General features: G+C 36.7%; 1 protein-coding gene across 2 annotated transcripts in view; it reads right to left on the bottom strand.

Moving 5' to 3' along the window:
- Positions 1 to 26,028, bottom strand: part of LOC121164934 (WD repeat containing planar cell polarity effector) — a 263,430-nt gene that overhangs the window by 124,288 nt on the left and 113,114 nt on the right. For both annotated transcript variants that reach the window (XM_040993340.1, XM_040993341.1), the window contains 3 exons: positions 23,013 to 23,622; positions 9,941 to 10,129; positions 6,872 to 6,995 (listed from right to left, as the gene is read on the bottom strand). In XM_040993340.1, coding sequence (XP_040849274.1) covers positions 6,872 to 6,995; positions 9,941 to 10,129; positions 23,013 to 23,622 — 923 coding nt within the window. The remainder of the gene's footprint in view (positions 1 to 6,871; positions 6,996 to 9,940; positions 10,130 to 23,012; positions 23,623 to 26,028) is intronic.

Genomic DNA, 26,028 nt, shown 5'->3' with positions numbered 1-26,028 from the left:
ACTCACAGATACTGGAACTGACAACAGTCTGGACAGGTCAAAGCAGCAGCCTCCAATGCGCATCTTAAAACACGTTGTGGGATGGACTGGGCTGCAACTGGAAGGGGCAGACTGGGCAGGGCTGAGCAAACCTTAAATCACAAGCAAGAGCAGAAATAAGGCTGGAGCACAGGTCATGCCAAGTTAGGCTCTTACACTGACTGACTGGTCTGCATGAGCCAGGGATACAAGGTCACAGTATCGAAGGCAAAGGCCAAGACAGGTGAGGAGCTAAGCCAACTGGGTCAGAGCAATGACTGGCATGCTTATAAGCTATGGCTTGGAATAGGCCCGGTTAGGGAGCTATGAGAGTACACACTTGCTGGGTTGGGGTTCCCACTGCTGAATTCAGAGGCCAGAGCGGGGGCTGCATTCTGGTATAGATATGGCTGCAGTATCTTTTGTCACAAGTGTGGACTGGGGCTGGCGCACCGAGCCGGGCTAGACTACAGCACTATTTGGTGCTCATGAGAACTAGGGTAAATGTAGGATGAGCTAGGCTAGGTCTCTGCCCCTACTGAGCCATGTGTGAGCTGTGTTTGCGTATGGACGAGCCTTGGCTGGGCTGAAACATCCAACAATAAGAACCAGAATGTGTTGAAGGCCAGTCAGAAAGGCCACTTTACTGCCAGGACAGGAGGTGGACGAAGTAGGGCTGGTGAAGTATGGACCCACTGGTATGCACAAGATCTGACATTGGGAGAGGTTCTGATGGAGGAGCTTGGGTGACTGGGGCAATGTACTGTGCAGGACCCTGTACTGGCATTCATGCACAAGAACCAGGTCTGGAATCACCTCAGATGAAGTTTCTTTGGGGATCCCTCCAACTGAACTGCTGACCTCAGAATCCCAACCATGAAGAGAATGTCAGCCAGCAGACTCTGAATAGATTTCATTGTGCTTGGAATGGCGAGATTGGCAGCAATTCAGAACTGCTGAACTATCAAAACTGCTTGAGCAGGACCCTCGGAGTATGCCGCACATCGGGGACCTGGGATGGTGGGAGGCTGGATGGGTTTTTTCCTCTATCTCTCCTCTTACCCAAGGTACAGAAAAAATAATATTAATGTGGAAACAATGGTCTGATTCACTTGCCTGTAGCCCTTGACCCTTTGTACCCTAATCAACTATGTAAAGATTTTTAAAAAACTAAACAAGTAAAGAAGGTCAGTGGATTTCCACCCCCCCAAATTTTTTTTGAAGTTACTAAACTTTCACATTAAACTCAATGATTTTCACTTTGGAAAAAAAATATTTTGAAAGGGAACTACAAACAAAGAAAAGAGGTATTAATAGTCATGAATCCACATTGGTTCAAAGCATGTTGGAACTGTGGTTTATATTGTGGGAAAAAAATACTAATTGCTAAATTCTTTAATGTGGAGTGAATCAATGGATGGAAGCTCTTTTTCTGTGGTTTTTTTTTTCCTCTCTGTAAATCTGATCTACCATTCAAATAAAAAACAAAATTTCAGAAAAATTAAAACCTAATGAGAAATGCAGAGGGAGACAATTCTTAGAATTGCATGTATTAACTTCACCGAATCTTTTCTCTTTGTATTAGTATCACATGAGAACTGAGAAAAAATAAAGTATCTTTTTATATTTCTCTCAAGAAATATAGAAACTTCAAATCAATCTTCAACTCATTAGTCCACTTTGGTCTTAAATATAGCTATTTTCTGAATTTTATTTAACCTTAATTTTAACCCCTTGAATTAGAATGTATGGTTTATGTTATTAAGTTCCTACAGTTTATCATTGGTTTTCCCCTCACCATTCCTTTTCGGCCTCCCTTATCAACCTTCCTTTCCGTTCTCTAGGAAGGATGCTGCCCAGAGTCCCAGAGTTCTGGATCTCTGAATCAATCTGCCACTCTGAGCCTTAGCTTTATCTTCTACCTTCTGAGTCCACACCCTGTATATTAAACAACTCACTGCCAGGTACCAGCACATGCCCTCAAGGCAGACCTGGAATTGCTTACTTTTGTGAAACTAAGCATCTTTGTCATTTCAACCTCCAAGCTTTCCCCTTAGTTTCCCGCCAACTCAACCATGCTTTCAACAAATATTTTAAACATATTATCTGAAATTTTTAGATGATCTGATCTGGAACTTATTCTCTGCAGATCATTTTATGTTGCGGCCTGAATGCCATTGGGTAGCTTATTTAGCATTCAAATTCTCTGAAATGATTTCATATAACTGCTCTATTTACTGTGTATGTTACATTAGTGAAACACGTAACTGAAAAGCTTATTTAAAAATAGAATTGGTTAAGAACTTTTCATCACAAAATTTCTTTTGCATATCACGTATATTTTACATAAGCAGACATTTCTAAAAGTCTGCTTTTTTATTCTGAATTCTACATGTAAATATTGACTTCAACACTATATGTATGAAAATTTTTGCAAACATACTGCAAAGTTGAAGGAATATATATTTACCTCCTGGGTTCTATCATTATCCATTCCCATACAACACTGTTTTACTATCTACCCAGTCATTCATTGATCATCAGATGATTTTATTCTTTTCTGTAATATAAAGGTAAATCCAAGCCTCAAATTTCACTTCATAAACATAATTTTTGACACTAGATAGAAAACTTCCTTTTCAGAAAGTTTGCTTACTATTTTATAAACATTTGAGAAGTTTGATTGTCTAGGACATAAAAACATAAAATCATCTCAGTTATGAACAGTAGTCTTACAGTTTAGAAGCAAAAAAATGAATCCGTGAATTAAGCATTACCTCTTTATAATACATTTTGTTTCTGTGGTAATAAAATGAGCTTCATTTGACTATATGTGACTTAGGAATTTCTGTTAGAGTTTCTATTTATGATGAAAAGCTCTCACTAATACTTCCTTGTTTAGTACTTCACTAAGACTATTCAATTTCATGGATGCAGAAAGGTAAATAATTACATTCTCAACTTAGGTGAGGCAGTTAAATTTGCTTTCTACAGCTAAGTATTTTGCACCTTAATGAGTATAAATTTGACTCTCATCGCTTTAAAATTTTAGTATAATAGACATTTTACTTAAATAGTTTATCAAGACTATTTCTATTGGTTTCTATTTTCAATATTAGAAGCAATTATTTACATTTCTAGAGAACATTCCTTTATGAAAATAGGCAAGTTTGAACACATGCAAACACATCAGAAAAATACATGAGAAGTACAGCTTAAAGTTCAAGTTTGTTTAAATCTGAAGGAGGGCTTTCAGGTAACTTTTTGTACTTGCTAAAGCCAAAAAGGCTAAGAAACACAAAGAGATATCCATGGGATTCCTCTACCTTCAAAACAACCAAAAGTATAAATTAAGTATTTATTTTAACAATCCACACAGTTTTTTTCTATTGTTACAAATTCAGACTGTGTACTGTTCATATGCTGGATAGAACTTAAGCCAACTTAACATTTTGATTTTTATCAAAAGGATTCAATGTTGTCCCAGGCAATCTCAGTCCCAAGTGAATGATCTTAGGTACTTCACAAATGGGTTCCTTTCTTCATCGTTAAAATTCCTTATGATGATGAGGGATAGAAAAAAAATCCTTACGATGATGGGGCCAGCATTGGGGCACCATAATGTCAACAGCCTGTATCAGAACGTTCATTCCAGTTTTGCCTGTTGCACTTCTGACCCAGCTTCCAGCTAATGCCCCTGGGAATAGAGGAGAAGACTGCCCCAAAACTTGGGCCACTGCCACACATGTGGGAAACCAAAGTAGAGTTCCTGGTCTCTGGTTTCAGCCTGGCCTTGGCATGACCATTGAGGACTTTTAGGGAGTGAGCTAGGGTACAGAGGTGTCTCTCTCTTTCTCTCTCTCTCTCCTCTCTCTATGTGTCTCCCTCTGGTTTTGTAGCTTTGCTTTTCAAATAAAAAAATAAATTAGTCTTCATAAAAAAATTTCTTATGCTGCCTAGGATAACTATTATTTAACAACTTTCTTTAGATTATTAAAATAACCAGTTACCCCAAAACAAGGAGTAATTCAATTCTAGCACTTCACCAATACAAAAAGGCAGAGCTGGTATGGTGGCATAGCAAACATTTCCTCACCTGCTGTGCCAGCATTCCATATGGGCACCAGTTTGAATCCTGGCTATTTAACTTCCCATCCAACTCTCTTCTTATGGCCTGAGAAAGCAGCAGAGGATGGGTCAAGTCCTTGAGCCCAGCATCCATCTGGGCAACATGGAAAAAGCCCTGGTCTCCTGGCTTTAGATCAGCTTAGCTCCAGTCACTGGGGCCATTTGGGGAGCGAACTAGCACATGAAAGACCTCCTTCTCTGTCTCTCTCTCTCTCTCTCTCCCTCCCTCCCTCTCCATCTCTCTTTAACTTTGCTTTTCAAAATTATAATAAAATAAATCTTTTTTTTTTTTTTTTTTTTTTTTTAAAGATTTATTTTTATTATTTTTTATTGGAAAGGCGGATATACAGAGAGGAGAGACAGAGAGGAAGATCTTCCATCCGATGATTCACTCCCCAAGTGAGCCGCAACGGGCCGATACTATGCCGATCCGAAGCCAGGAGCCTCTTCCGGGTCTCCCACACGGGTGCAGGGTCCCAAAGCTTTGGGCCGTCCTCAACTGCTTTCCCAGGCCACAGGCAGGGAGCTGGAAGGGAAGCGGGGCTGCCGGGATTAGAACCGGCGCCCATATGGGATCCCGGGCGTGCAAGGCAAGGACCTAACCACTTGCGCCACCGCGCCGGGCCCAATAAAATAAATCTTTAAAAAAATACACAAGAGCATTTATCCGATTTTTTTTGTCCCTAAGCAAAAGAACTAGAAGCAGATTAAACAAAAGAATGGTTTTAATTTCAGCTGTCTCATTTAGTTTCTTTTTAAAAAATTGACTTCAATTATTTGAAAGGCAACATGGCAGAGACAGGGAGAAAGAGAGAAAAGAGATCTCCCATTTGTAGGTTCACTCCACAAATAGTGGCAACAGTAACAACTGGGTTACTGAGAACAGTAGCCAATACTTAATCTGGGTTCTCCCACATGGTTGGCAGGGGGCTAAGTACTTTCATTGCTTTCCCAAATACATTAGCATGAAACTGACCAGAAGTGGAGCAGTTGGGAGTTGAACCAGTATCCATGTGGGATGCCAGCATCATAGACAGCAGTTTATTCCACTGTACCACGATGCTATTTCTCATTTAATGCCTTGCAAACTTTTCCTTTTTATAATGCTTTTTATAACTTACTCTTAAAAAAGCTACTGCCTGCAGTGCTGGATTTTCATATGGGTGTCAGTTCCTATCCTGACAGCTCTACTTTGGCAGAAGATGGCCAAGTGTTTAGGCCCCCACCAACCACGTGGGAGGTCCAGACAAAGCTCCTGGCTTCAGCACAGCCCACCACTGACCAATGCAGTAATCTAGGTAGTGAACCAGAGGACAGAAGGTCTCTCTATGTAACTCCGACATTCAAACTGAATGTCTTTTAAAAAAAAAAAAACCCTCATTGTAACTGAATAGAAACAATCTAAAAAGAAACATGAAAAAGCTAATAAGACCCCAATGGAAAACAACTAATTCCAGATGTCATGACAAAGAAAAGTATCTATAGTAGCAGTCACTTCATCAAAGTATATCCAAAAAATAACTAGAAAACTGAGGAAGACCAATGAAGAAAAAACACTGCATATTTGTATAAGATGAAGATCTTAGGGCCAATAAGATGGTTATAAAGCATAATGCCTATAGCAAGATGAAATGCATAAAATTAGAGAGGTCAGAGACATAATGAAAATTTCAAAACATCTATAGCACTCATGTTCATTGTGGGGCCTCTACATACACGATACAAATTGATCCATTTTCGCCAGAAACAGGGAAAACAAAATAGTAAAAATGAGAGCAAATAATAAAGCATTAAATCCAAATCAACGTCGCACCAACCCAACACTTATGGCTTATGTTCATTCACAGAAGACCATCTCATTCAGGGTGAAGCGTTAGTAATAATATGCTAATGTCACTCATAAAAAGTAAATGTTCAATTACAAATCACAACTCTTGCAATACATCGTTTCTCAACTTCTGAAAATACTATTTTCCAAAGGATCTGTGATATGTATAGTTCAAAGAGTCACCTTATAGAAAGGGTGTCTTCAAAAAGTTCTCAGAAAATGTATATTATTTTCAAAAGCTATCCCTGGATCTCAAACATTTTTTCACAACACAATCAACTTATTCTTAAATTCCATTATCTTATAAACTATTTTGATCTGCCTTCCAATATGGAACAGGTTATATATTTATGACTGTCCATTGACCTCCACAGGAATTTTCTCAGAGCAATTCCTGTACTTTACTGTCTGATTTTTCACATAATTCCTAAGGTGAAAGGGACATATTACATCATTTAAAGCAGAGAAACTAGATACAGTGAAGCTTCCAACTTACCACACTGCACAAATATTTCTATAATAATTTTGAAAGCAAAGGAAACCAATTACCATTCCAGAGATTTATCACATATTCATATTTTCAGTTAATTATAATGAAAATATGATTTCTCCTGTGTTAGGGACAAATATTTTTATAATTATTTTACATTACTAGTATTTCTTACTTTCGTATTAAAGAAGAAAGTATCTAAAAGATTCCCAATAATGTGAAATACTCAAACGAAGATTAAATATCTTCTTAAAAGGAAAAACTAAAAAGATAGTATTATGAAAAGTTTTTTTGCTTTTCTATAAGAGTGACAGTGTTAACAATCAGCAATGTTGTGGAGGATGCTAATTTAAGATGGCTCCTGAAACAGGTAACCAGCCTGAGTTTAATTCAAAAGTATCATTCACCTGAGCAAGTGATGGAAGAATCTTCTTGCATATTTGCTGATTTGGTCTCTATACTCTAAAATAGTTGAATCCAGAAGTGGTCTTGTTGGAGCATAGAAGGTTCCAAGGCTTGCCTCAAGCTGTGCTGTGGAATTCAAACATAGCAGAGCTAAAACAAGTGAAACTCCTTCAATTACAACAGAATACTCATGTTTGCAGTCAGTCAGGTTTTGCAAACTTGGATGAAATGTGAGCTTGTTGCAGGAAAGATGAAATTAAAATATGACAGCTGGTACAAAAACAAACCTATGTATAAACTTTCACTTGAGGCAAAGCTGACAATGACTCTGAGCAACAAAAAGCTGTCAAAACTGAAGAAATCCATAATGAACCAACCTCTCACCACAAATGGGTAATTAAAACAGTGACTCATCGAAGTAACACAGTTTGAACTAGTATTTCCAGTAAAATTAACTCACAGTGTACTCAACATTTACTATCTTTATCTGAAAGGAGATAACTAACCTTTTCACATTGAGAACTGCAATCAGTACAGTAGAAATGTTTCTAAAAATAATTGAAATTAAAAAGTAGGCTCATTACAGGAAGAATCTCTGCTATAATTTTATGAGAATAAAGTCCCCAGATCTTCCAAAATCATACCCTAACATGATTCTTGATTTTGTTCAAGAGTGAAATTTGATACCCCAAATAGAGGAGAAAAAAGGACTGGAGAGCAACTTATGCTAAAGGAGAGGGTTAGAAAATAGGAAAGAGGGCACATTTTATCTACTTCACATTTTTTTTTTTACCAGACATGTTTGTGGAGATGTGTTTCATCCCAGAAATACCTACAAGTTAAGTATTAACCATAATGGTGAGAGTATGAGTATATACAGGAACACTACAGCTCACAGTAAGACTCTTTATTCGTATGCCACCAGCACTGGGCTGAATAAACATGTCTTTGTTTAGCAAACCCTTTAGGTTTAGGCATATCTGGGTTTGGAAGTATTAAATACCTCATCAGAGTAATTGCTATGCAGTTGGTGAAGCTGTTGGCAATTTCTTTTTAAATCTCAAATCTAGATAGTGAAGTAAGATGAACTTTAGGGGTATTTTCTTTCAAAGCAGCAGTCAATTTAGATTAAAATTGAATACAGCAAAGCTATTGTGAAAACAAGCCAGATTCTCTTGCCATTGCTTGTTTTCTTGACAGCATGTTTCGTACATCTGAAACGTTCGAACCTACATGGAATACACGTAACTCCCAGCACAGTTACAGATTCATTAGATAGCTCAGCTTGATGTTTAAGGCAGAAATGAAGATCTCAAAAGATAACCACAACATGGATACAAATAAAAGAGCTCACTGGGTTCCACTAATAAAAGGAAAACAAATTACCATGTCAAATTTGTTAAGATTTAGATAGAATAAATCTCAACAGAGAAGAACTCTGAATGTTTTGAAAATGTATTTTCATAGTTACTTGGGGGAAAATACACATATCTACTTAAAATGTACATATTTTGATAACCCAGCATCACAAAAGCATTTTATTTTAATAGCCTAGCATCACACAAGCTTTTATTTTGCTATCTCCTCAATATGGTTCCTTGAAAACATTCTTTATTAAGGCAAGAATCTGATAATGTCCATTTGTTTACTCCCTAACAATTTTTTTTTACAACAGTAATCTTACAACAAAAATTTACTAAGGTGCTAGCCATTTCTCAGCATGCTGAGTGACAGGCAATATTTTATCTTTACCATGTTTCTTCTTGAACTATAGCTTCAGGAACTCTTGTACAGATTTGTGTGTCATAGCAAGCTTTCTTTAGGAGCTTTGTTTTCTTTACACCATGTGCCCAATTTTGAGGATGTATTAATACTAATAATTATCTGAGACAACTCTATAGGTAAATACAATAATACCTTGTGCCCTAAAGTTTTCACATAACTCTTTTTATTTTTTAACTTATATTCATTTGAACACTATAGGCTAAGCACTGCAACAGGCATTTTCTCATTGTAGAAATCCTGGAATCTCCACAGATGGGTGTGGATTATCTCATAAAAGCACATTCTATCAATATTAAATATTTATTATGGGCCTTCTGTGAGTTGGGCCAAGTCCTATTAATATGAACTTCCTGGAGGACCTGGATCTAATGAAGCAATCTTCTCTAAAATTAACTGATGTTTACCACCAGACTTTTAGAAAAGTAACGAAATACAGTAAGAATACTGATGTAAATATAAAGAAAATAGAAGGAAAAAAGCTCCTTAGTATGGGTCTTTGGATCTACTTGATATTTTCCCTATTATACAATTTACATAAAGGAAATTTCTCATTGGCTGTGGTGTCTACTTATTATATCAATATTTATCACAAAGATACAAAATAAAGATACAAATGTTAGCATCCAGATGCATTTTTAAATTAAGTATGAAAAAGTACATAATTAACAAGTATAAAGATTTATTTCATCACAGTATGTGACACATCCTCCTGCCCTGTCCCCTTTTCATATTTTCAATCTCCTTTGAAAACAAACATCCAAAATCCCTATGGGCAAAATTACCTATTGGTTAAGTAAGGAAACCTCTAAGAGGTAGAAGGAAGAAGAATATCAAGAACTGGACTGCAGAAACAAAACTAGTGGAACAAAACCAAGAAGGAGCAGCCTAAACTACAATTCTAATGCACATTTTAAAAGTGAGTGTTAGGTGCTATTGCCTGGACAAATTGGTTTGAGAATACAGACAGACAGACAAATACATACATAGACAGATGCTTCATGTGAGCAAAGAAGAAACACTTTGATCTACCAGACCCAGAATACATGAAATTTCTGATCAAAGTTTGAAATATGAATCTAAATCACATGTGAACCCAGAATGAATCACACAACACCTGCATTGAGTTCCATCATAAGCTTCTACAGGAAAGGGAACTATTAATTCATATCTGATCTACTACACCATTTTTGTCTCTCAATCTCCAGTTGCATAATTCAAATATATCTTCAAAAGCAAAGACTCATGTATATGCAGAACTCATTTGTGAAATATATTTCAAGTCTGACCTTCTCTCTCTGGAGTAAGCTTTTGTCTGAGAAGGTGGTTTACAATGGCACTCATGCTGACAAAGCACTGTTGTCCCACAGTGTCCCAGTTCATGCTGCTCAGGATGTTAACTGCCTCACAGATCTCATCACAGTGAATGTACTGGAAGATGATGTCTACTGGGCCCAGCTGTCCTCGAGTAAAGACACCTATCACAAAACACATAAAACAGGGTTAATCATTTGAAATAAAAAGTAAAGCGAGACAGTTAACTTTTGTATAAGTAAAAAAAAAAAAAAAAGTGCTCATTCCTTACAGAAGGAGTTAGAAATGTGGAACAGATTCTCTTCACAGCTAATATTTGCTATAAAATATCTTGGCACAATATAAACACAGTTGTTCATTCTTTTAACTTAAAAGAAAACCCACTTTTAATTTTAGAGCATTAAACAAAGATTGGGGGAGATTCATTCTGTTCTGGTTTTATTTTATCATCATTTTTAAGTATGGATGAATTCATCTGAAACTTAACACTTTCTGTGTATGAAAATAAAAAAAGTACCCAGGTTTTAAAACAGGCTTGTTATACTTTATTTATTTTTTTTTAATTTTTGAAAAACCAGCTGGCTGCAAAATCTTTTTCTTACCTTCAGCCAACCTACAAAAATTTCATAGTACAAATAACAATAAAACAGAGGAAATGTGAAATTACTTTGTGAGTTCAAAGTATAAGCTATTACTGTAATTCTTTTTATTACTATAACCATTTTCATTTAACAAGAATGGTTTTAGGCTTCATAATTTAGAAAAAATTAGTTCAAGAGAAAGATGCTGAAATTCTTCATATTAACTTCAAGTCACATCAAAATGAAAACTTGTGCTATAAAACATGACTCAACTTGATAGGGAATCTGAGGAATTGCCCTAATTGTATTAAGCAGTAAAACTTTACTATCGCTTTTGTGTTGGGAAAATCAACATATGTGACTACCCATAAGCCTATATTAACCTGTAATCAAACACTGGAAGTCCTCATAAATCAGGGTGGCTTCTTGGCTTCACTTAATGTGAAGGAACTTCGCAGGAAACCAGAAAAATATGAAATCTCTTATTTTCATCTATACGTTAAGCAAGACTTCCAGTAGCAACAGAGGAACTGATTTATTGAGAAGAAAAGCTAACGTACACTCCTAATCAAATAGTTCAAAGTTGATGAGGAGAAAGATGAAAGAGAAAGAGAAACAACCATAGGGGGAAAAGATACATTATACACAGAGAAACAAAAAACACAGATTATTGCAGTTTACAACTGGAATTGCGCAAACTGGAAAACAGTAAGACCTTTTTCATGTGCTAAAAGGCAAAATAATTTAAATTCTACACTGTTATGACTAAGGATCCAAATTACATAAAGAACTAATTCTTTAAAAAAAATAGAAAGGAAAAGGAAAGGCAAGACAAAACAAGGAAAAAAACAGTTTAAGAAAAAATAATCTACATTTGTAATGTTGAATACATTTCAGTACTTCTTCACTAATCAGGAGAACAACTAAGTAGAAAATCAGCAAAACCAGAAAATGTCTGAAAAATACATCCATGAATTTGACTCAATTAAACTAACATTTATAAAAGACTTCTTCCAGAACCCACATTGTAGCTTCGCAAATTAAGCTGCTGAAAAAAACACTGCCATCCAATATGGGTGCTGATTCAAGTGCTGGCTGTTCCACTCCTGATCTAGCTCCCTGCCAACACATCTGGGGAAAAAGTAGAAGACTTTCAAAGTGCTTTGGTCCTGTATCAATGCGGGAAATCAGGAAGAAGCTCTGGGCTCCTGACTTCAGCCTCGCCCAGATCTGACTGTGTAGCCGTTAGGAGAGTGAACCAGCCAACAGAACATCTCTCTCTCTCTGTGTAACTCTGCCTTTCAAATAAATAATTAAATCTTTAGAAAAAAAGAGTTTGAAAAAACAACAAAACTCACACTTTTAAAGGGGACACTGAATATTAACCAAAACAGAGCATATTCTGGGAAATAATATAAACCTCAACACAGTTCAAAATTTTAAAATTATACAGAGTAGGTTCTCTAAACTAGAATCAAATTAGGTATCAATAACAGAAAGATATTTGGAGAATCCCTAATATTTAGAATGTAAGCAACATGCTTTAAAATATCCTCCGGATCAAAGAAAAGAAGCACAAAGTATATCAGCAAATATTTTTAATTCAATTGCAATAAAAGTACAAAATGTCAACATTTTTTAGGTATAACTACAGTGCTACTTAAAAGAAAACTTGTATCTTTAAATAATTATAAGAGAATAAAGTCTAAAAGCAGTAATCTAATCTTCCATATTAAGAACTTTAGGAAGGCTGGATATGTGATATAGGTTAAGACAGGCTCTAGAACTTTTGGATCCCAGAATGAAGAAACGGATCAAGTCTCAGTTCTGCTCCTGATCCAGCTTTCTGCTGACTGTATACCAAAGGAAGGTATCAGATGACAACCCAAATACTTGGCTTCTTCCTCCCACCCACAGAGGAGACCCGGACGGAATTCTGTCTTGTGCTCTGGCCTGGCCCAGCCCCAGGTACTGTAACATCTGGACAGTGAACCAACAGACAGATGATCTGTCTCTCTCTCCACCTCTCCTCCCTCTCAAGTAAAAAATAAATTTTTTTTTAACGGGGTATTCACTGAATGGGTTTGTGATGAATGGCACAGAACACAGGGTTCAGTCAAAGGACAATGTTCCAGTTACTGAACTTTCTAACCTTTGGAAAAGTTTTCCTTGTGTGAAAAATGAATTTTTGCTCATTCACTCTCTTGAAGTCTCAAGATTTCTAGCCCAATAAAGACAGATTTTTTCCAAAGATTTATTTTTATTATTTTTTCATTGGAAAGGCAGATATACAGAGAGGAGAGACAGAGAGGAAGATCTTCTGTCCGATGATTCACTCCTCAAGTGAGTGTAATGGCCAATACTATGCCGATCCGAAGCCAGGAGCCTCTTCTAGGTCTCCCACATGGGTGCAGGGTCCCAAAACTTTGGGCCGTCCTTGACTGCTTTCCCGGGCCACAAGCAGGGAGCTGGAAGGGAAGCGGGGCTGCTGGGATAGAACTGGCGCCCATATGGGATCCTGGGCGTGCAAGGCGAGGACCTTAACCACTGCGCCACTGAGCAGGGCCCGACAATTTTTTTTTTGCCAAACTGTGAAACCTGCAGGGTTTACTTGTTTCACTAAAATTATACATGGAATTTAAAACAATAACGGAGGTTCACAGTTTTCCTTTTCTTATGAGCTCAAACCTTTCACTGGATATTTTAAGAAGTAATGATTAGACTATTTGATTTTAAGATATAACAAAGTAAACTAATGTGAGAGTCATATTTGATAGTGGAACAAAAACTTAAGTTTAGAGCAATAGTGCCTTATTCATAGACACAAAGAAGCTGCATCTTGATACTTGTTTTCTTGCTATCATTTGTTGTATATAATATTAATAATACTAACAATATTTAAAATATTATAAATATTAAATGTTATAAATAGTATAAAAAAGAATGCAGGAAAGAAGGGCAAATTAAGTTCAAAGTTAATATGTAGCAGGAAAAAGGTAATCAAATACAGAATAAAGAACAGACAAAAATCAATAAGCATAAAAAATTGTTCTTTGGAAAGATCTGAAAGGTTGACAAACCTTTGCCTAAAATAAGAAGAGAAATAAAATAATCATCAGTATCTAGAATAATCATTATAGAAGTATAAATGCTTACAAAAATTTATAAACATAAAATATACCTTGGATGAAATGGACTTCTTGAAAGGCTCAAACGATTCAAAGCTCACCAATGAACAGAAGGAATAGATAGCCTGAATAGCCTTACATCACTGAATTCAACCTCGATGTTTAAAAATTCTGCCATAAATGCAAATATACCAAAATGCATTCACTGGTAAATTCTATTAAATTAAAAGAATACCATAAATTCAACACAACTCAAAATTTAAGAGGGCACATTTCCCAATCTGTTTTCATTAGGTCAGCCTTACACCGAGAGCAAAAAGGACAAAGATTGCAAGAAATAAAAAAAAAAAGAAGGGGAGGGCGGGACACAGCCAGTTAAGCCACTGCTTATGCTGCTGGCATCCCATATTGAAGTGCTGGTTTGAGTTGCAGCTACTCTGCTTCTGATCTAGCCTTCTAGCAACACCATAGATGGCGCAGCTACTTGGGCTTCAGCTCCCCATGTGAGAGACCTGGATGAGAGTCCAGACTCCTGGCTTTGACCTGGCCCAGTATGGCTAATTGAGCCATTTTGGGAGTCATCTGGCAGATAAAAGATTTGTTTCTTTCTGTTTTTTACATAAATATACAAATCTTTTTAAAAAGACAAAGAAGGAAAAGAATCCAAAAACACAGACCACAATCTTCATAAACAGATACGAAAATTCATAACAAACGTTGGGAAATCCAGAAGTATATAATAAAAGGTAAAACATAATTAATAAGGTAGACTTATAAATGTCAAACTGAAAAGGTAATCAAATTGATATGTACAGAGCTTTCCTATGCCTTCACAAAGAACCAGACAGCAAATGAATAACTGCATTTTAAGGTGAATGGTCAAGCACAAGCCTGGGCATGAGCAAAGGAATTAAGACACAAAGATCTGGGATGGTAGCACAGGAAGTAGATATAAGGCACATATATGGACAACAGTGACCCCGGTTCCTCAGGCAAGAGCACTCTTCCAACACTGCAGGTGAAAGGGTGAACAGCAGAGTGCCCGCACACCCCAGCCCTAGACACACTAGATACTACAGTAGCTGCTACAGGACAGCCCTGTAATTATCACAGGCTCAGAGCCCAATTAGGGGAGCAGTGTGGAATCTGCACCACAGCTTTCCTTTAGACAAAATTTTTGCTCTACTCCCCAGTTCCTAGACTTCTGTAATACAGTGCCATCCAGGAGGGTGAAAGCAAATTAACAGCTTGCTCTCAACTTCACCATTGAATCTGAAGGTGTGTGTGTTTAACAACTTACAAACATGACCAACCTGTTGCCTACCCAGGGCTCATGCTTCTATTTGGCCTGAGTGGATGTACGCTACGTCTCCCACCACTGCAGCCAATGCTAAGGGAATGTCCACTGTATACCATATTCATGGCATGACTATTCTCATTGTTGGATTTGCACTGCATGTACGCTACATCTACCTTGATCACTGTTGTGCTCCCATCCCCGTGCAGCTCCTGGAGTCAAAAAGGCTCTCCGAAACTGCTTACATGTGCACTATGTCCACCATCATCACATATAGCTGAAAAATAATAGAAGGCAACACTATTGCACTTAAGCAAAACCAAAGTACACAGCTGACTGATTCAGCACCACAGCCAAATCAAATCTTTAGGAAAAAGCTACTGACTACATAAACTACTGCATAAAAGTGGTAGACAGTTTATCCAACCAAAGTGCAAATCTCAACATAAAGATACAAAAATATGAAAAGCAAGGTTAGCATGATAACTCCAAAGGAATACAACAACCAGCAACAGAACCTGCCAAGAAAGGATTTGAAGAAATTCAGAAGAATGATTTATATGAAAAGATTCAAGAGATTATAGAAAGGTAACTAAATTAGAAAAACAAATCACAATATGAATGAGAAATGTAATCAAGAGTTAGAAACCACAAAAAGAGGGTCAAAAAGAAATTTTGGAAATGAGAATTCAATAAATCAAAAAATACTGCTGAAAGCCTCAATAACAGTCTAGATCAAGCAGAAGACAGAATATCTGAACTTGAAGATAAATCTTTCAAAATATCCCCCCAAAAACCCAAAAAAGAACAAGAATGAAGAGAGCCTCTCACATACTTCTTGGGCATGATTAAAGGAATACATATTTGAATTTCGGGGATCCCGGAAGGCAAAGAAAAGTGAAAAGCCATAGAAACCTATTTATTGAAATAGTAGCTGAAAAATTTCCCAATTTTGGGAACAATACAGACTTCCTAGTTTAGGAGATCCATGATGAAAATGGACATGACCAGAAATATTCTTATAGTCAACCTACTGAAAGTATAAGACAAAGAGAATTTGAGAAACTTAACAGGAAGTCGTCAAGTCACATTTAAGGGAATCTCCATTAAACAGCAGATTTCTCAGCCAGAAACCTTACAGACCAAGAGGTTCCAATCCTGAAAGAAGAAAAAAACACTGCCAAAAAAGCAGACTTCCCATTACAATTAAAAGAATTCATAACAACCAGGACAGCCGCAAAAAAAGATGCCTAAGACTAGCAAAATTCCAAAAGTGAAAGAAAATTATCACAATGAAAGGAAGGGAAAATATAGAACTCACTAGAAGATGCAAAAAATAGAAAACCCAAACCTTATCAACATAGTAAACCACAAAGACTGATGACTAAGAACAAAAGATACCCAAGACCAATAAAGGAAAATTAACAAAACAGCCTAATTCTTGGCCTGTCAATAACAAAACTGACTAAACTAAATGTAAATGGACTATAAATTTTAAAAGTATCATGTACCTTTGTTGATTACAGTGAAACAATGCTAGAGATTAATAACAAAAGAAACTTAAGAAATCAAGCAAACAGAGGTTCAACAACATGCTAATGAACAGACATTAGATCACAGAATAATTCAAAAAACTTCAGAATTTCTGGAAACAAAGACTGGCACTGTGAAGCAACAGGTTAAGCCGTTACCAGCAATGCCACCATCCCATACAAGAACCAGTTCAAGTTTTGGATGCTCTGCTTCTGATTCAGCTCCCTTGCAATGTGCCTGTGAAAGCAGCAGAGGATACCCATGTACTTGGAACCTACCACCCATGGAGGACAACCAGGTGATTCCACTTCCTGGTTTCAGCCTAGCCCATTACTGGCAAGTTGTATTTGCTTGATAAGTGAACCACCATATGGGATTTTTTCTTTTTTTACTCCGTTCATTCTTCTAACTCTGCCTTTCAAATTGATAATTATAACAGATATAAAGTAATGAAGACATACTATATTTATGAACCAGGAGATTCAATACTGTTAATTTGTCATTCCTCCACAAATTGACAGGCACAATCAACATAATCACAATCAAAACTCAATTATGTATTTTTGTATGGTTTGAAATCCATATGGACATGTAAAGGATTTAGAATAGAATGGAAAACATTAAAAAAAGTTTAAAAATTAACGGTATTAAGACTCAAAGGAATTAAGACAGCTATGGTACTTGCTTAAGTACAAGTATATATTTTAGTGGAAAAAGATAAAGTGCATTAATAAACATAAATAAACATACATTTCATCAAGGCATTTCAATAAGGTACTAGGATTGGTACTTACATTACAGAATTAATTTCAATTCATATCTCCTATCATAGGCACAATCTTAAATTTTAAATAAAAATTTGAAAAGAAAATCTTTATAACCCTGCATTAGTTTTCATAGATAGGACATGAAAAGTACAGCCAGAAAATAAATGGATTAATGCTTTAATTTCATTGAAATGAAAAAATTTTACATAAGACACATTACTAAAAAAATGAAAAGGCATATTACCAACTGGAAGAAAATATTCATGATGGTATTCAGAATTTATAGTGAACCAAAAAAAAAAAATCTTACAACTCAATAATAAGCAAACAAATAACCCCGTAAGCTTGAGCCATAGGTTTAAAGATATATTTTATCAGAGAAAAAGGCATGGTAAATAAATTACATTTGGAGATTCTCAATTCCAATAGTTATGAAGAAAATGAGAGCACAACTCTACATTCATCACAGTTACTAAATTAAGAAAACTAATAACACAAAGTGTCAGTGAGGATGTAGAGAACTTTAACTCCCATAAACTCCTTAACTGGCTTAACTACTGAACAAGATAGTCATTTTCTTCTGAATTAAATATAAACTTAGCACATGGTCTAGTCACTGTCCTCTCTGAGTTACTTCCCAAAGAAATGGAAATGTGTTTTCATGCAAAATCTAAGCAAATGAAAGTATGTAAAACTTTGTTACATCAACTGGCCCCTGAAAGAAAATCCAAATGTCCAGTAATGTGATAGAAAAAAAAAGCAGAATATCCATGAAATTGATCACCACAGAAAGAAAAATTTTGCATGCACAGAATATTATGGAAATCTCTCACAAATTAATGCTGAGCGCAAGTACCAAGACTAAAATATATACATATATGTATATATCTATGTGCATATATATTTCATAAGATGCAATTTCTATGAAATATAATCTCGATGACAGAAAGGAAATCAATGCTTTTAAGTTTTGAGAGGTGAAGATTAACTGCAAAGGCCTTGGGAGAGTGTTTCGGAATAATAAAAATGTTCTAGATCGTATTATGGTAGTAACAATGAAGGGCTGTTTGCCTGTAAAAACACACTGAAGTACACATTTTAAATGAGTGTTTTTGACTGATGTAAATTATATCTCAAGTAAACTTGGTCTAAAATTTCATCACCATTGTAGTTTGAATAAAGTAGGATGTTTTCTGAAAAGTTCATTTCAAATGATGTGAGATTCAATTTTAATGTGCAAAAGCACTTAAATTACTTGAAATGCCTTGGCAGCAATATCAATCATTACTTCAAGAAAGTGTAATATGGGGCCCAGCACTGTGGCCTAGTGGCTAAAGTCCTTGCCCTAAATGTGCCGGGATCCTATGTGGGTGCCAGTTCTAATCCTGGCAGCCCCACTTCCCATCCAGCTCCCTGCTTATAGCCTGGGAAAGCAGTTGAGGATGGCCCAAAGCCTTGGGACCTTGCATCCATGTGAGAAACCTGCAAGAGGATCCAGGATCCTGGCTCCTGGCTTCGGACTGGCGCAGCACCAGCCGTTGCGGTCACTTGGGGAGTGAATCATTGGGCGGAAGATATATCTCTGTCTCTCCTCCTCTCTGCATATATCTGACTTTACAATAAAAAATAAGTAAATCTTTTTTAAAAAGTGTAATATGACATTACTCATTACAAATAATTCTTTCAGAGGAAAAAATCTACTTTTTAAAACTTCCAAGAGAAAAAGCTATATTTCCTAAGAAGTTTCTTAGAAACAATAACACACAAGCACATGGACATGTCACCTGTGGTTTTCAAAATTCTATGAGAAGGAATGTTAGTTTTCTTGTTTAACATTATCAACTGAACATTCTACTTTCCTCAACTTTGTAAGTTCTCTGAGGACACTGCAGAGACCCTGTGCCCGGAGCAATAGTGGTACCACCACCATGGAAGAAAAGACTGCGAGCACACGCCATGGTTGTGAAGGTACTACAGTGTAGCACTATACACTGGTATAGACGAAGTCAGAGAGGCAGAAAAGAGCTCATCAACTGCTAAACTATTGAAAGTTGTAGAATCCATGGCCAAATCAGCACTGTTAGAGTGACCATTCTAATAGCAGTGCAGGAGAATTAACTACACAGTGTAATGGGAAGATTGGGAGGCAGAAGAATACAGAGGATCTCTACTTGATTGTGATAAAATAGGGAAGGTGTGTGTTAAAGTGATGACAGGAAGCCCAAGCTGAATGAGATATTTCAATGGTAATTAGACAGAATAGGGGCTAGCATCATGGCATAGTAGGTTAAACCTCAGACTGTGGTGCTGGCATTCCATATATGTGCCAGTTAAGAGTCCCAGCTATTCCACTTTTGATCCAGCTCCCTGCTAATGTGCCCGGAAAGCAGCAGAAGATGGCCCAAGTCCTTGAGTCCCTGCATTCACACGGGAGATCCAGGGAAGTTCCATGCTGCTGGCTTTGGGCTGGCCCAGATGTGGCAATCTGGGGAGTGAACCAGTGAATGGAAGATATGCACTCTCTCTAAACATTTTAAATAAAAATAAATCTTAATTTTAAAGAATTAATGCAATCTGGTCACCAATTGTGTGCAGCATTAGTAGTGAGGGGAGGATTCTAGGATGACTTTAGACTTGGAGATTCTATCTGCATAATTTTTATCATCTCATAAAAAAGAGAATACAAAAAGAAGGGCAGTGTTGTATAGAAAATTATGACTTTATTTCTATCCATGTGTCTGAGGCACCTGTATACATCCAAGGACAGATATCAATCAAGCCAAGAGAATACGTGGATGTGCACCAGGAACAGTCCAGGATGGAGTCAGGGATGGAAGTGTCCTGTATTTAGTACTATAACAGAATTGCACAACAGGCCGGGTAAACTACAAACTCCTGGAGTTTAAGTGGCTCATAGTTCTGGAAGCTGCTAAGAGCCACATCTGATGAGGGCCTTCTTGTTACAACACAACAGAAGCAGATACATGCATGAGAGGAAGACTGAAAGCAAACTTAAACCCACTCTGAGAAAAACTAGCCTACTTACTCTCAAAAGTAGCTTTAATCCATTCCTGAGAGGGAAGTCCTCATAGGCCACTCACTTCTTACTACCATTACACTGACATGTACATTTCAACATTATTTTCAAGGGACGTTCAAAACATGTCAGACAGTCAAATTAAAAACAAACTTTCAACCACAAAAAAAGAGAGATAAGAGCAGTAAATATAATCATTGTAAGGATTAAGAATGGATTCCAGTGATGGGTGCTGTGGCATAGCAGGTAAAGCCTGTAGCACTGGCACCCATACCAGCACAGATTCAAGCTCAAAGCTATGCTCTTTTGACCAAACTTCCAGCTAATGTGCCTGATGGCCCAGCTCCTTGGACCCCTGCATCATCGTAGGAGATGAAGAAGCTGCTCTTGGCTCCAGACTGGCTCAGCCCGGGACATTTTGGACATTTGAGGAGTGAGCCAGTGAATATGGGATTCTCTTTGTCTCTCTCCTCAATCCCTCTGTAATTTAGGCTTTCAAACAAATAAATTAATCTGTAACACACACACACACACACACACACACACACACACACACACACACACACACAGAGTAAGCTCTGGCCCCAGAACTGTTTTCCTTCAACATTATATTAACTGACCTAACCTAAGAGTCAAACTCCAAAAACTGTTAGCATATTGGCATCTGCCACTGCCACGTTTGCACATGACAGCATTTTATTTTAAACTATGATCTATGATTTAGCGTTACAATTTTAAATTGTAAGCTACACCTTTCATGTCAAATTTTCCAAGGGCTTGCATAACAAGCATCTGAAAAAAAAAAATCTCATAAATACTCCCTGGTGGGGAAACTGCACATGCAACTACCTGTTTATATATGCAGTTACTTGAATTATACATGAAAATTCCACATGGATGCCCAGAATCAGCACTGTGTTAATTCAAGAAGTGTATTAATTTTTTGGATGTATTTAGTAACAGATAAGAAAAATCTGTTCTTCAAACTGAGTTCTCTTAAAGAAGAAATTGCTAGTTAGAATCTACTATTTCAAGGAATCTTCACTGGAAAAAATTATAAAGATTAATCTTATGATGCCATAAAAATAAGAACCAAACTAAAAAATTCTTGAAAATTCCAAATCCATACCTTCTAAGGAGGCTGTTAAATTTTACTATCTCTCTATTCTTTGAACTTAAGAGTCATATTAAAAATAAAATTTAAATCATAAACATCAGTTGCAGAAGTTACCACCTTTTCACTAGAATGCTTGACTTCCATTGGATATTTCTCTTCCAAGAGACCTTCTTGGGGAAAAAGAGGTGACAGCCAACTCATTGCCTAATTGATTTAGGAACAGTGCCCAGGGAGACAGTCCAATTAAGTTTACAAGCTGGCAATTAGCAGGAAGCCCTCTAAATCCCTATACTGAGAGCCTGTTTACTTTAGTAAGAAGGCAAATGTGCTAGAGATAGAAGAGAAAGCTGTGCTTTTTGCAAAGCTGTTGTGAGTAGGCCCACAAGGGAGGGCTGAAGAAAAGCAAGGTGTATGTGAGCAAGCCGTCCATTTGACAGAAAACTGAGTAACACGGAGGGTAGCAGGGCCAGAGACAGAAACAGACACTTTAAACAGACATACAAAACATCAGACGTCCACTTTAATTAGTGCTGTGTATAGAAAAACAAAACTGTTAAACATGTAGCTGGACAAGGTATAACTGGATTATCTCATAATAAACGAGATTCCAAACATTTTTTACTGGGACAATATTAACATTATGAAGAAAATTAGTTGTAACTTTATTATGTGGAAAAAACACAGGTCTTAAATTTTATGCATTAGATCTTCCAGGTTAATGTCATTTCCATTAGATTCAACGTGTTCAGCTTCAGAATCAAACAGATTCACAGAAAAAAAAAAAAAAGCAAACTGAACTAAAAACTCAACTTTATACCAGAGTCAAATCCTTGTAAAGGTTTAAAATGCATTACCCTTTTATTTGCAAGTAGTCATAATGAGCATCAGCGAAACTTGTTTTCAAACCTAAGTGAGGTTCTTCAAATGTTAAATTATAAAACTACCTAGTTACTGCCATTTCAAGGCATAGCTATTCATACAAAACTGTAAAAGGCAAATGAATCAAAATAATAAAACTTCATGTTGTAGGTTTGCAGACAGAAATTTATGAATGTACAATTTTATAGTAACAAATTTTAAACATTTTAATCTAAAATTAAAAACAAAAAATTACATTTACCAAATTTTACTAAACATACATTTCTTTTCTTTTAAAACCCTTCTTTCCCACAACTGCAATCTGGAAAGCAGAAGACATCAATGTTTGGTAGAAAAATCTACTATACTCCTACAACAAAGAATTTTCCCATGTATGTAAGCACTTTTAAAAATATTCAATTCTATTTCTGGCAGAACTTTTCAGTCAGACATTTTACAGAGCATCAAGTGTGAAAGTTTGGAGCTTTTGATTGTCATTATGAACAACTGGTGCAATTCCAAAGTTTTCAATATTTAATGTTCCTTTGGCTTTTAGAAGCTCATCCACAAAACCCTTTTAGAGAAACTACAGAAAATGTTCAAAAGGTAAAAATATGTATAGGATAACAAATAGGAAAATGTACATTCCAACAATAATTTTGTATCCTTACTTATGTCACTATCACACACATTTTTTAATTTGCTTACTCATCAAATTCTTTGACTTACCGAGTTTAAACAGAAGCACACCTACAGGTCCTTTGTCAAATCTGATGAAGAGAAGATCACAGATGTCTCCACTTTCAGACTTCTGAGAAGCAACATGAGGGGCTAACCACTGCATCTGGACAAGACTGCTGGAAACAGCAAAGAATTTACTGAACTGTAAAGTCTTCTTGGGTAAGAGGTCTTCAGCCAGGAGCTGGATCTTAATAGGGGATAGAGCCATATCAAAAATTTGCAGTTCCCCTTGAGTGCTGCCAATTAGCAGAATGGCGCCACTTGGATGCCAACTTACAAATGAAGGCAAAAGATCAGCTTGGGCTAAAACAGTCACTCTACGATGAGTTTCATAAAGAATTATTGAAGAATCTTCACAGCCCACAATCAGCCTTTCGTCAGTAATATTCCTGCAGCAGCTGATGGCTTTTGATTTTAGCGGTATTCTGGTGACCGACATACACTGCATTTTGTTTCGAACACATTCATAGATGCAGCTGTCAACCATGGGCTGTTTGTCCACGCTGATGGAGTGTTCCACTGTGAGCACTTGATATGGCTGCTTGGTGCCAAAGCAAACATCCAGAGGATCCCATTCTGTGCGGACAGAACTCAGAACCTATAGGAAACATTCAATATATTCAGAAAGAACTTGGTTTTTCTTTAGTTGTCACATACAGCTGTTCATATTAACTCAGAAACCTATTACAGAGGATCAATTCCCACATAAAATATCAGCAACATTTAAGCATGCAATAACGCATAGGACATTTGTATAATTCATACAGAGCAAACATATAAATACACATGGTGCAGCTGCAGGAATTAAACTACAAGATCTTAACAGGAAAATTTTGTTTTGCACAGTCCATGCATCACTTAAACAGGCCACCCAATAAATAAAGATAAGTAAGGTTGGTTTCAGAATATCTAAAATGTAATGTTAGAATCATGAATAAATGACTTCAGAGAACTGGCCAATTGTCTTCCCTCTCACCATACTTTTTTTTTTTTAAAGATTTATTTATTTTTATTGGAAAGCGGGTATACAGAGGGGAGGAGAGACAGAGAGGAAGATCTTCTGTCCAATGATTCACTCCCCAAGTGGCCGCAACGGCTCGAGCTAAGCCAATCTGAAGCCAAGAGCCAGGAGCCTCTTCCGGGTCTCCCACATGGATGCAGGGTCCCAAGGCTTTGGGCCATCCTCGACTGCTTTCCCAGGTCACAAGCAGGGAGCTAGATGGGAAGTGGAGCTGCCAGGATTAGAACTGGCGCCCACATGGGATCCCAGTGCATTCAAGGCGAAGACTTTAGCCACTACATTATCATGCAGGACCCTCACTACACTTCTTAAAGAAACATTTTATTGACAGAAAGGCTAAGCATATGAAGAATGGCTAAACAGACAAATGACCAATGAAAGAAAACCACTATGCACTGATTATAAAATCAAAGAAAGAAAAAAACCAAAAGCTAGTAAAATAATATGATTTGTTGTTGAAACAGGTGAAGTAAAATTTAAAAGGCATCACTGATGGACAAATGAAAGACTACCTATGTAGAAGAAGCACAAATGCAGATTAAAAACCAAATGATAAACCATTTACTTTAATCATGCATAAAAGATGGGGGGAAGCTAAGAATCAGAATGTTGTAAGAGAATGTTTTATTACACTTTGTTTAAAAAAACCTACAAAATCTGATAAACATTAAACAGCACAACTAAATGTGATAGTTATGTAGAACTATATACACAAACACACAAAAGATACTGATGAATAATACAATTAAGGTCTATATTATATCAAGTTCTATTTCCTATATTTGACAATATATAATAATAATGTAAGATATTGTTAGAGAAAACAAGGTTGAAGATACACAAATCTGCAGATGAGGGCACTTCACAAAGTTCATGAAAAAAAGTTTATTTTGGTGCAAAAACATTTAAATGTATGCATATTTTCTTAAAAACTTTTCCATAAGCCTTCTTAACCCTCATATTTTATAATTTTCTTATGAGTCAAACTGCCTCAAAATTAAAAGCAGTGCTTTTAAAAGCAGCTTGTTGTTAGTTAATTGGAGAAAAGGATTGACATGACTTTTTAAATAATCCATCCTACAAATCATCACCAAATTAGTCTTCCCAACTGAATTAGTCTTCCTTTTGCTTTAATTCCTCTGTTGAAAACCGTACCTGGTGACTGGGATGAGTGGGATATGGTCTGAACATTTCTCCCAGAGGCTTGTGTGTTGGGAGCTTGCTTACTCCTCGGAATGACATGTTGGAAAGTGCTGCTTTTTAAATGGAGCCTAGAGCTTCTTTTACAAGGAATTGTGACAGTTTTCATGGGCCTCTGAGTTAGCTCTCTCTATCCTCTCCCAAGTTGTTATAAAGGAGCTCACACCCCAGCTCTGGCTTCCTGTCTCGTACCATGATCTCTTCCTCACACATGCTCTTGCCGGTGTGATGCCATGAAGGCCTTGCCAGAACGCAGCTAATGCTGAACTTGCTCTTGAACCTGGAGAACTCTAAGCTAACTAGAATTTTCTTGCTAAAACAAGTCAGCCTTAAGTATTTCATTACAGTAATGAAAAAATGGACAAATGTATTTGCACAGAGGATGGCTTTGGGCTAAAAATTTAATTTTTTACTCTCTTCCTTGGATATAAAACCCTGTAGGGACAATTTCTTCCCTCTCACTTTCATTTTCATTTTTGTTCAATACGTATTTGCGTTTAAGCTATGTCTCAGACTCTGGTCCTGGGTACTGAGGTTACAACAGTGAATAAATCCCCTCCTTCAGGGACATATACTTTTAGGGCAGTAAAAAAAAATCTTTTCCCACGACTGCAAGGTTCATGGCCGACATCCCTATGAGAAATGACATATTAGAAAGAGAGCTTTATGTTACTGGGGGCCTTCAGATATGAAAAATCAAAGTTCTAGGGGAAACTATTTTATGCTTAAGTTTAATGGGAAAAGGACAGTTGTTTGCACATATTACTGTATAAAAAACAGATA

Source organism: Ochotona curzoniae, unplaced genomic scaffold (assembly GCF_017591425.1).
Source record: "Ochotona curzoniae isolate NIBS_2020 unplaced genomic scaffold, NIBS_Ocur_1.0 contig_883, whole genome shotgun sequence".
Lineage (NCBI taxonomy): Eukaryota > Metazoa > Chordata > Mammalia > Lagomorpha > Ochotonidae > Ochotona > Ochotona curzoniae.
Note: the sequence above shows the minus strand (reverse complement) of the source record. Positions and strands in the feature narration are given on the sequence as shown.